Source organism: Coffea arabica, chromosome 11e (assembly GCF_036785885.1).
Source record: "Coffea arabica cultivar ET-39 chromosome 11e, Coffea Arabica ET-39 HiFi, whole genome shotgun sequence".
Lineage (NCBI taxonomy): Eukaryota > Viridiplantae > Streptophyta > Magnoliopsida > Gentianales > Rubiaceae > Coffea > Coffea arabica.
In genome coordinates, this window is record NC_092331.1 from 10,909,143 (window position 1) to 10,920,799 (window position 11,657).

General features: G+C 35.8%; 1 protein-coding gene across 6 annotated transcripts; it reads right to left on the minus strand.

Moving 5' to 3' along the window:
- Window positions 1-1,437: 1,437 nt before the first annotated feature.
- Window positions 1,438-10,430, minus strand: LOC113719153 (gamma-tocopherol methyltransferase, chloroplastic). Of its 6 annotated transcripts, none has more exons than XM_027244241.2 (9): window positions 10,225-10,430; window positions 10,051-10,117; window positions 7,067-7,167; window positions 5,879-6,148; window positions 3,191-3,360; window positions 2,413-2,517; window positions 2,095-2,298; window positions 1,829-1,931; window positions 1,438-1,724 (listed from the first exon to the last, which is right to left on the minus strand). In XM_027244241.2, the coding sequence occupies exons 1-9, from the start codon at window positions 10,274-10,276 to the stop codon at window positions 1,621-1,623; spliced, it is 1,176 nt and encodes a 391-aa protein (XP_027100042.1). In that variant the 5' UTR covers window positions 10,277-10,430; the 3' UTR covers window positions 1,438-1,620. The 6 variants fall into 6 exon arrangements, with proteins under 6 accessions (XP_027100042.1, XP_027100044.1, XP_027100046.1 ...); XM_027244243.2 differs by lacking the exon at window positions 10,051-10,117 and adding an exon at window positions 6,783-6,842 and having other exon boundaries at window positions 10,225-10,412; XM_027244245.2 differs by lacking the exon at window positions 10,051-10,117 and having other exon boundaries at window positions 10,225-10,411.
- Between the last annotated feature and the right edge of the window lie 1,227 nt (window positions 10,431-11,657).

Here is an 11,657-nt window from a genome sequence, read left to right on the forward strand (position 1 = left end):
GGAAGTGAGTTTTCTCAAGTGAATATATAGAGAAGAGAGAAAAGTTGAGCTTATCCGTGAAGATGAGACAGAATAGTTATTGTCGACAAACGAATAATTGTAGTATTGCTTTGATTACAAATTTTTTTTGACTAAATACTGAATTTTGATTAATTTAGTTTTTAAAAAAATTAGTGCATGACCGTTAGCATTTTTTATAAAGAAATAATAAGAGCGTCAATGACAACCATTGGATATGTTGGGTAGGCGGTATTGACGGTGGGAAAACTATTGCCGCAATCGAGATTTGCAGTTTTATTTTAAAAATATTCTTTTTCAGTTAAAAAAATTAATTTTTGCGTAAATCAATCAATAATTGCCTTCTCACTTTAAAAGAAATTATTTTGGCCGACAATCTGCGTTCGTCGATCACATTGTGATCAACGGTGGAAAAAAATAAAAAATTTTGACGCCGCAAATCAAATTAAGAAAAAAGAATTTGACACCGCAAATCCTGATGCTATGCCGTCAGCTTTTTAAACTATATATAAAAAAAATGAATGCCTCCTATCCTAATTTGTCCGTATGAGGCAAATAATTTGCGGCCTCAAGTACGAAATGTCAAAAAGCTGACGTTATGCCGTTAGCTTTTTAAACTATAAAAAAAAAATTGAATTGTATTAGCTGTAGTCCTGCATCCAGCCATCCTGTCAAGTCATTGTTAGCCTTGTCAGTGTGGGCAAGCCTTTCGCTGCTCATCTTGGGGAAAAAAAAAATCTGAGAAATTATACAAAACTACAGCAACAAAAAATAAATACAAATTAATTCTACTTTTATTGATAGCCGCTTACCTAAAATGCGGCGACCCTTAAATCAGAACCCCCTCCCAAATACCCCCAATTTTCTAAACTTTTTCAATTTTGACAATATTTTTAGAAATTTGCCCAAGATGTCTCATATTAAGGTTTTGGTATGGTGAGGCATTTTTCTTATAGTAGTTGAAGTTTTGGTATGGTGGAATGGAAGGAAGCATTTTATCTTTTACTAATTCAGTCTTATTCCAAATCCCCGAGTTTTATTTATGTTTCCCAATAATGAAAGTATTAGTCCCAATAATGAAGCCCTTTTACAATGAAAAGTGAAAACCAATTTCATCTTTTGAAATTGCCAGATATTCCAAGCTTTGGAGTTGTGCTTCTTCTTCTAGTTCTAGATATAAAAAATAAAAAAAAAAAAAAGACAGAGAGAGAGAAGAAGGGTAGCAAATAAAGTTTCAGTCTATTTCAGGTCATATTCATGTCATCTTGTTTCAACTATTGCCTTGAGCGTTAACAAATTTGGCAACTATATATATATATATATATCTTCCTTGTAGAATCCAGAAGTTTCAAGTTTATAGCTTTTCTCTTTCAGCAAACTTCCATCAGGGCCAAAGCAATTTGCATGAACATATAGGAATTTCCACCGTACATCCAAAATCTTCATCAAGTGAACTAAATATAGTTGGATGAACATCACAAAATATTTCATACACAACAGGCTGAATGAGCAGTCAAACAGACATAGCATGCTCTCACATCAATGACATCATTGGAAATGAGAAATCCTACGAATCACAGACAAACTGGATGGCTTTCTTGTTTATTCTGGCTTCCGACATGTTATAATTGCGAATTTAATCAAACCTTTCTTATATCCTTTCATCATTAATGGCATAACCATTGCTCCTTTTATGGTCTTCCATCCTGTTGAATGAATAGGAAATGGAAACACAAGGAAAAGAATCTGATTATTTCACCAGAAATATCAGGAATTTGCAACTTATGCTAAAAAATGAAGCTTGTCTTACCACTCAGTATCAGTGATGTTATCCCCTTCCATGTCAATGCCGATCTTATTACTGCTGGCCAAAATGGTGCAACATATTCAGACCAATCTGCAGCCTTGATATCCTGACATTTCAGTCTCAAATTAGTTTCACTTTCACCGAGAAACCAATGCAGTGAATATCTATCTAGCCCCGATCTCCATGTCCGGCAGCTATATGCCTTAGAGGATGAGATCTCTATAACGGTGTAATCCAACATGGCAAGTTGCGGATGGTTAAGTTATTACCTGAAGAGAGAGGGACTGCAACAACTTCACATAATCATCTGTGGAACACCATGTTGGAAGATAATATGCATCACATATCTTGTCTAGCAGCTTGTTCTCATCTGGATTTAGTGACTGTTCAGAGGAGGAAAGATTCCTATGGCACCATGTAACAATGATTATCCTTGCACCAGGGGCCGCAACCCGAGCTAACTCGTTAACAAACTACAAGTTCAAAAATAAAGAAAAGGATAACATGAAAATACAAAATAAATATACAGTAACGGGTACAAAGAAAATAATTAAAGCCAACATAAGTGCAAAATAAAATTCTCAAACCTTTGCCTTCTCTGGCATGTGTTCCCCACTCTCCATAGACCACACCAAATCAAATTTCCCATCTGGAAATGGTTGATTTAAGGCATCTGCAACTTCAAAGGAAACCTGCTGTGGTTCAGTGGTTATGGAACAAAGAAAGAAATAGTGATACATCTCGTGGTTTTGATTTTCTCATCTCCTTTTTATTTCAAGTGTGTGGAAGGGGTGGCTTCCTGGGCTGTGGTGTTCCACAGGAAAATGAACCCCATTTCTATTTCTTTCACTAAGATCCTTCTAAGGCGACAAGTTTATGTAATTATTCTCTGCTGGGATGTGTAATGACTGTGCTTCAGGTTTTGAAGGTACACGATGTACTTTTGCTGGCAGTAGTTATCTTATCATGTCAAAGGTGGCAGGAAAAGAATCTGCAACTTTTCTCCTTTCAATATTCAATACCTATTTTGGCAAGGTTCAAGAAGGTGAAAGCGTACAGAGGAACAATTTCACCAAGTTGTGGCAAAGCCTATACAACTGGTAATCAGATTATCAAACTGCACTTTTAGATGCAACATCATCTCTTTTCTTTTTCACAATACCATCCTAATTTTTTAACTGAATTATGGCCAAATTTTTAGCCACATTGTAATATCAGGAGATAAACAAATGGATCAGAAAAGTACTGCTAGCATATTCTACACAAAAGTTTTGTGAAAATTGGTTCACTAAGGACCCACTGCAAATTCCTTTTGTATGGTTATGACTTACTTTAAAATGCGTAACAAGGACATTCATTTCATACCTTGTTTTCTAGTCCTTGTGCAGCAGCAAGAGCTCGAGCTCTTTCCGCTTGCACAGGGCTTAGGGTGATACCCGTACATTCAGTACCATATTTCCTTGCTAGGTACTGAGAACTGCCACCTATACCACATCCAACATCAACAATGCTTTTTGGTTTCTTCATTGGATCCTCTAGAAATTGATGACAAAAAAGTAGTGCATGTCAACTCCCAAATAAAAGAAAAACAACATAAAACAGCTCATGTTGGAGAGGAGAACATGATAAGGGGACATTTGGGAAACAAGCTTCATTCTGGAGCAGTGAAATACTGATGCAGATCTAATCAGAAAAGGAAAAGGACAACAAATCTTGTTATAGATGTGATGGACTAAGTAAAAGAAGTGCAGAAATTTGCAAGAGATCTCTATTATTGAACACAAATGAAGAGTGTGCACTGTTAAAACAAGAAAGGCATAGAATGACAAACAAATTTGAGCTGAGACGGATTTATTTTGCATTTTAATCCTTCATTTCCTCCTTTATTTTTTCCCTTTTTGGTTCCCTGTTCCTTGTTTTTGTTCATTACACATATCACTTAAAAGAGAACTCCAATAAAAATCAACAGCAAAGTGACTGCTGTTAGTCAACAGAAACACCGCAAAAGTAGTAAACCAAGAAGGCTCTATATGCTGCAGATATCCAGTTTGCCACTTTTTATTTACGTCTTTCAATAGGATAATGCTTGATTTCTATCATTAATTTACTTCATATCATTAGCAAGTCTGCAAGTGAATCATCTACAACGCAATGAGTGTGTGCTTGGTGTAGCAGACACTAATAATTTGTTAGAAATCCATTTCCAAGTTACCCCTGGCCATCATAATGGTCTGTGAAAATTCCTGGAATTAAAAATTGTACCACATCATATTTCTTTCTTTCTTTTTCCATGAAAACCATAATAGATTAATGTGAATAACTTTAAAAGACCTTTTGGGTTCTCTTGCAACACAAGTCTCTGGAAAAGCATTGTAACAGATTTACCTCTAAGTGTCATGATATATTAGAACTGAATATATATTTCTTTTGAACTTCAACATTGTCTTTATTTGCAAGGACAATAGCAAATTTTCAATTTTCTAACCACCATTAGGGCTTTAAAATCGCATAGTTAGTTTAATTACTTGGCAGAAAATAGTATGTAACAGCACAGACAATCTAAAAAATTCATCAGGTTGGCAAATGTTTCTAAGGAGTCATCATCCTAGTGGTGGCAGATTTGCATTTGTACTTTCAAGTAATCTAGTCTTCTGATTTAATGAGTTTGGAGACTATTATGATTGAATTTCAAAAAAATGACATTACTGAACTTCGTTGTGGATTCAAGAGCAATATTACTAGTTCTTTCTGTGCACTCTTTATTCATTTACCTTCCTTTTTTCTGGTGGGTCGCAGGGTAGTGATTTATATATATATATATGTGTTATGAACTATAAATCAGTCTAATCTCATAAGTTACTTGTACAAGTGTATTTTCGGTCTCCTGTCCTCCTATCATCTGCAAAATAGCCCATTCAGTGGGAATACATTTTCCAGAAAGATTCTGCTTTTAATTTACATAAATTAGTGTGTTCTTTTAAATGTGTTTGAGCTTTAAACTCTTCAGGTATTTCGTGTTATGTGGCTTTCAAAGTGCTTCATTATGCAATAGGACAAACCTTGACCTTTTTTCTAAAATGTAATGGCTGTAATGCCGTTCAATTAAACTCAAATATCTCAACCTGATACCCTTGGACTGGCTGTACGCATTCATATAAATGTAGGATTCATCCAAGAGTAACTCAAATCCCTACTTACCTTTCCATTAGAGTCAATGACATGAATTCTCAACTCTTCACCATTCTTATTCCGCACCTGTTGATCTTTGTTTTGGAAAGACTTTTGCTTGTCATTCCCAACTAATTGACTATGCTTTCAGAAGTTTAGCTTAGGGTTAGCAGTGATTGCCCCATTCCAGCTTTTTCACTCGTTTTCATTGTTGAAAAAACTTCACGTCTGCTTACTAGCTTAAATTCTAATCTTTAAAAAGGCCTATCCCCCTTCCAATAAATCAATTGAAAATTTTCAAATTTATAAGTCTATCTCTCAGTTCCCTCAATTACAAGTGTTGCATTTTATCACTTGGGTGGATTTTATTAGTTCAATTCAAAGTCATGCTTCTAGTGCGTCCTCCGACGGTTGCAATTATTAACTAACCGCTCTTACCACCAAAATATTTATTGTTAATTTTTCTTGAATTTAATGAAATCTCAACCTTCATTACAAAGTAGACTCGTTAGTAATGCATGTGACAAGTAAGAGACATCTTGTTATAAAGTTCGTGTGAAAACTATCAATGTAATGTTTATGTGATCCCCATACTAGGAAACTCAAAAGGTTTGAAATCTGATCCACACAGGTCTCTCGAAGCTTAAATAAACAAAAGTGTTTGGCAGTGATCTTGTTCAACTGCATATAGAAGCACCACAATATTACTGATGGAAGAAAATAAAATCATATTAAATGCCTAGAAAACGATATTAGCATATTCGCTGACAATTAAGAAAAAATTAAATGCAACAGGGAATTAAGAAAAGTGTAACTAGTACAACATATATATAAATATCCACAATGAGACAGGCACATTTAAGAAGACAGAGAGGACACAGTTACCTGGAACTGAGGCAAATTTAAGGGCCTCCTCAATCATCCGAACCTGAGCAGCACGATGATCAGATAGGGAGATGGTGGAGTTAGGGTCATAGAACCCATGATGCATATGGTCTCCCCAGATGTCCTCCCATATTCCCGATGACTCGTCATAGAACTCTGCAATTCCTCTTTTCAGCTTTTCTACATTTGTTTTTGTTTCTAAATCCACATCCACCCCACCTAATGATGCCTGTCTAACTGCCATCTCTTTCTTGTTTAGAATTCGAGCCCCTGGAGTTGATGATGATGAGAACAATTCTAAGTTGAAATGGTTGGCATTTTAGTCATAGACAAATAAACTTATGATCTATAAGGAGTCATAACCTTATCAATAACACACAGAAAGAGAACAATTTTCTGCAGAACTACTTAACAGCGCAATGCAAATTGATGAGGAAGTTAATTTGAGCTCTACTCGTCAAGTATTAACATGTTTCTTGAAAGTCCTTCATCTCTAGCTTGCAATTCATAATAATTTTCCTTCCACAAGACAAATTTAGTCAACAAATGACTTTTCCTGGATTAAAAAGCTGACTGAAAATGAATTTGGATGCTATTAAATTCCATGGGTAATCAATCTATCACAAGGGTCATAAAATTCACTATTGGTTTAGTGATATCACTAAGAGCAATATCAAGAATAAGGAAATAAGAAGCAGAATATACCCCCACTTAATCCTGCTAGAAGTCCCTCCAAGGTAGCCGACCTGGTGGTGTAGTCCCTAGTTAGGGCATCCACCAGAGTTCGACCCTTGTAACAAAAATAGGGAATAACCAACAATCCAAATAAGGGTTGGGGCCTGAAGTGGGACCAGGTCCTTTTGTTTTGATTAAAAAAAAAAAAAATCCTGCTAGAAGCTCATACCTGACACTTCCTAACAAATTAACTCAGGAATTCACATAGAAAGTGAAATCCACAGCATACCTGAAAGGAAGCATGAAAGATCCTGTAAAATATAACTTATGCTTAAGGAAATCCAGTTGTGCTCATCTATGTTGTAAAATTAAATGCGTCTACTTGTAGTAAACCAAAATTCATCCAAGGGGCTATGTGTTTTATTTCAAGAAACAGATACTTTTCTCCTTGCCATCGGGGAGAAGAAAGTCCGACAAGGTGAAAAAACCAAATCTGGGGAGAAGAAAGGGCACCTTGAACGGAGGTAGTGAAACGATCCCGTGGCAATGGACAGCCAGTGAAAAGTGTGATGTGCTTCCTTGTTAGTCCACCTAATACATTTGAAGCTGCAAAACTGTATAGTGTGACCCAAAATCAAGTTGTTGTTGTATTTCCTTGCAAGAACACATGTTCACATGCATAGCATAGATATGTTACTGTCAGAATAGTGATAGACACATGAGGTCGTGGAAGATGAAGTAAGCAAACATGAGCCACGTGTTTAAGCACCGAAACAACAGCCACCATCTTTTGTCCGACTAAAATCATTAAGTTTTGCAATTCAGGGCTTTTTTCTATTAAATGTGAAACTTTTATTGATAAGACCAAGAAAATTACACTTCAGGGTATGCCCTCACTACATGAATACAATACTCTAAAACTATACATTATACACAAACTAACAGCCAAGTCAGCATCTCTTAGCAGAACTGATTTGGAGATATGCCTCACTCCATTGCAAGTTTGCAATTTTCTCTATTACTTGGAAAATTTCCCCAAGACTATACAACACATTTTACCGCATAGTAATAGTTTGCATAATTCCAAAAGGTGACAGCTGCTTTGCTTGAAACAACTTGTCATTCCTGGCCCACCACAGTTCATAAACGGTGACAGCAAGGACCAGTCTTCTGAGTAGAATCCCAATGCATTCGCTTTCCAGTGTTTGGTCAACCATCTAATCTCTTCTTTCCCAACTATAATTCCCCCTATATTATTGTAGCTAAAATTCTCTCTGTCTTCTTTTTGTTAGGAGAATATAAGTATTCTTGTAAATAATAAATTAGTAAGAATATTTTTGTAAATAGTTTTTAGATTTTTACTCCTATAAATACTAGTTGGTCACTCATAATACAATGACTAGATATTTTCCCTCCAAGATACCTGTCCTCATGGTATCAGAGCTAAAGTCCTAGAATTAGGGTTAAACATCTAGCAAGAGTCTTGTTCACGCGATACTGTTCATCGCGACTGTTCACGTGATTATTCAAAAATACTGTTCACAGATACTGTTCATTCGTACTGTTCAAAATACTGTTCACGATAGAACTATTCATCGTGACTGTTCACGAGCACTGTTCATCTCGAGTTTTGACCCTTTTTTTGGTTTGAAGTATTATTCGCTATGGCTGAAAGTTTTGCTCATGCGGTTACCACTGACCAAGTTGAATCAAGTTCTTCAACACATGGGTCCCAGAAGACTTTTACTATATCCGAGAAAGATTATGTTAAATTCCTACAGTACAAGTTACAAATCACGCATCTCTTTCCTCTGCTTCTTTAGCACAAAAAGGTAATGACTCATGGATTATTGACTTCGGGGCTACTGATCATATGTCAGGTATATCTAAAAATTTTGATATTTTTCAAGAGTCTGCTTCCTTTTCTCATGTTACTTTAGCTGATGGATCTACCACTAAAGTTAAAGGACTACGCACTGTAGAAGTTAACCCATCTCTTCCGCTGTCTTCTGTTCTTTACGTACCCAATTTGCCCTTTAATCTAATGTCTGTTAGTAACCTCACTAAATCTCTACAGTGTTCAGTTACTTTTTCTCCTGATTTTGTTGTCATTCAGGATTTGAAGACAAAGAAGACGATTGGTGGAGGGCATGAGCATAATGGTCTTTATTTTCTCAACTTCAATGGTCCGAAAGCATGTCCTGCTACTGTTTCTCCTCTTGAAGTTCACTGTCGTTTGGGTCATCCGTCTTTACAAAATTTGAAAAAGTGATAACATTGAAACCAATCATAGTCAGAACTGTTGGGTATGGTAAGTGATAACATATCAAAATTGATTTCACATTTCTACAGGTGGGATAGAGAATGCTTAACCCATCCAGAATGAGATGTCATCTAGACTAAAACCTATAAATTCTGTAACCAAGGAAACAGTTAGCCATCTTCCAGGTTCAGTATAGTTAATGAACCTTCACTTTACTTTCCCCCACCCCCTCCCCCCCCAACCTATGAATTTGATAAGTCATGCATGAAAAGTAGCAGCAATCACTCCAGGTATTAAACAGTCAAGTGCAGGATCTATTATTGCATTGATAAATATCCAAACTTTTGATTTCCAAATTCTTTGATGGCCATTCAAATGAAAATAGCCTATTGAAGTGCAAAATAATCTTCCTATCAAACTAATATAAGATAAATACACATTATTTACTCGGGCAGCATTTAATAACAGTTCACCAGATCACTAATGTTAGCCTTCCACACTTCCAGCGCATCCATTATACCAGTCCATTCACTGACCATCTCACTTTTTTAGTTCTGAGTGGATGAATTCAATCAAACTTTTAGCAAGAAATTTATAACATGAAGACAAATAAAAGGTACAATTGAGCCCAATGATACAGCCATCAAAGAAAAGACTATTACTTAACCAATTTATCAGGTTACCATCAGAAAAGCTTCTCTATCTGTTGCGTTTAAGACCCATGAAACCAAGCAGACTCATTGGAAATACGCGCGTGCACACACGCACACACATACATACATACATATATATACACGCGCGCGCGTGGAGCAAATCCGCCATCAATACCTCAAGGATCGACATTCTTAACATGCATTCATCGACCCATGCTTTTTTGATAGTATTGATGTTACATGTCATGCTGAATTTCTCTAACGATAACTTCAATTTTGTTAATGCAGGCTTGCGATTCTTGGATACAGATGGACCTTATCCATACACATAGTATATCCCAATATGAAGCTGGCGAAATTGCACACACCCCAGACAAATTAAAACGATACATAGTTTCTCATTTAATTCAGACGAGAACAAGCTCAAATTAACTGTTCGGATTCCAAAAATTTAATGTTCATATGGGAAAGCTAGAATTAATTGACGGTAAACAAGAAAAACCCATAAAGAAGACTATATGTAACCAAACGAAAAGAGCAAACTTGAACAAGTTGAGGGATTGAAAAAGCATCAGATGAACCTTGAAACACTCCAGAAAGAAGAATGTATACAACCAATTATCATCCCTTGAGAAGCTTCTCCAGATGCTTGGAGACCGGATTCGTATTAGTATTATCTACTCTCTCGAAGAAGAAGAAGAATTGAATATGAACTGAAAAGGAAGGAAGGAAGGAAGGAAAGAATAATGACTAACCTGTATGAATGAATCGAGTGGTGAGTTGTTTTGTAGATAAGATTTGAAGCATAGATCCGAAGAAGCAGAATAGAATATCCAAACAAACAAAAAAGAAGAGAGCAGCCTTTTGCTGGCTCTTATAAATATGACGCTGCCGCTCCCGTCACCAGACTACTACTAGCATGGGCACCGTACTTGGATAGACTTAATCCGCAGTTTACGGGGGCATGCAGACTCTTTCATTTGACACTCGAATAAAACCAACTCTTTGATGAGTGGGATATGGTTAGGGGTGTAATTGAGCTCTACTCTCTAGCCAAAAGAAAAAAACTCAAGTCAAGTTGGATCACAATTTTATTTTGCATTAATCGATTTCGAATTCGAATTCGTGCTTATCAAGCCTAATCGAGTTTATATTGAATTCAATCGAGTCTAATCAAATTTGAGAAATATAAATTTATATTTTATATTATTTTAAACAGGGATCAAATAGATATTTCACACGAATAAATAAAAAATTAAAATAAAAATGTATATATATATATATATATACCTTCATCATTGTTGTTCGGATGAAAACAACTTTCTGGGTTGCAATCACATCTCCATAAAAATATAAATTACACATTTTTCCTATTTCTAGTTAAAATATCATGGAAAAAGTAGTAAGTGGTGAAAGGCAAAAAAAAAAAAAAAAAAGTGTAAATTTATCTTTCAAAAAGTAACAAAAAAACAAACTTCTTTTTTTTCTTTTCTTTTTTCATTGCAAAGAGTGCTGGTTTAGTTTTAGGTTTTATACATTACAGCATAATACATTTTCAAAATATTTTTTTCAAATTGTCTTAAATAATGTAAGATCCTACTACATTTGTACTTTTATTTTAAGAGAATCACTCAAGAGTGATTCCCACTTACCTCCCTTGATGATTCGAACCCGTGATCTATCAATTACAGGTGAAGCGTCTCACCAACGACTACTAGACTGCACCACATAAGCACTTACCACTCAGCAACGCAGAAAATCAATCGCCATTTACGTACCATGCAAGCACTTACCATTAATCAACTATACACTTTTGAATACTCTGTCTTGCTGCAATAACAGTGCCAAATTTCAAGGATGATGCACCTATAATTGTCATTTCATTGCAAAAAATGTGGCATTTGGGCTCAGGCAAGCACCTCTATGGTCTACACAATCCTTTTGGCCGCGATGTCATGCCAGAAGTGTTGTTTAGACTAGAACACCTTTTCTCCAAAATACTCCTTTGGAAAGTTCTTGTATCAGGTAATCCACGACTGCTTTGGAAAGTTCTTGCACAAATATAGTCAGCAGATGCACCAGCAAAATTCATGAATACACGATGTGAGTTGTAACAGCTTCTACTTTCTCTGCTTGGGCTTCCAGCAATCTGCTCAACTTTTTCTTCCTCTTCTACAGAAATAACTTC

Bases quoted from the DNA above. Each gene is read 5' to 3' on its own strand.
- LOC113719153 (XM_027244241.2), bottom strand. From the start codon at position 10,276: ATGCTTCAAATCTTATCTACAAAACAACTCACCACTCGATTCATTCAT. The intron at 1,932-2,094 runs GTAATAACTTAA...CTGAAATGTCAG, and splicing joins TGCAGTCCCTCTCTCTTCAG to GATATCAAGGCTGCAGATTG. The intron at 1,725-1,828 runs GTAAGACAAGCT...TTCATTCAACAG, and splicing joins AACATCACTGATACTGAGTG to GATGGAAGACCATAAAAGGA.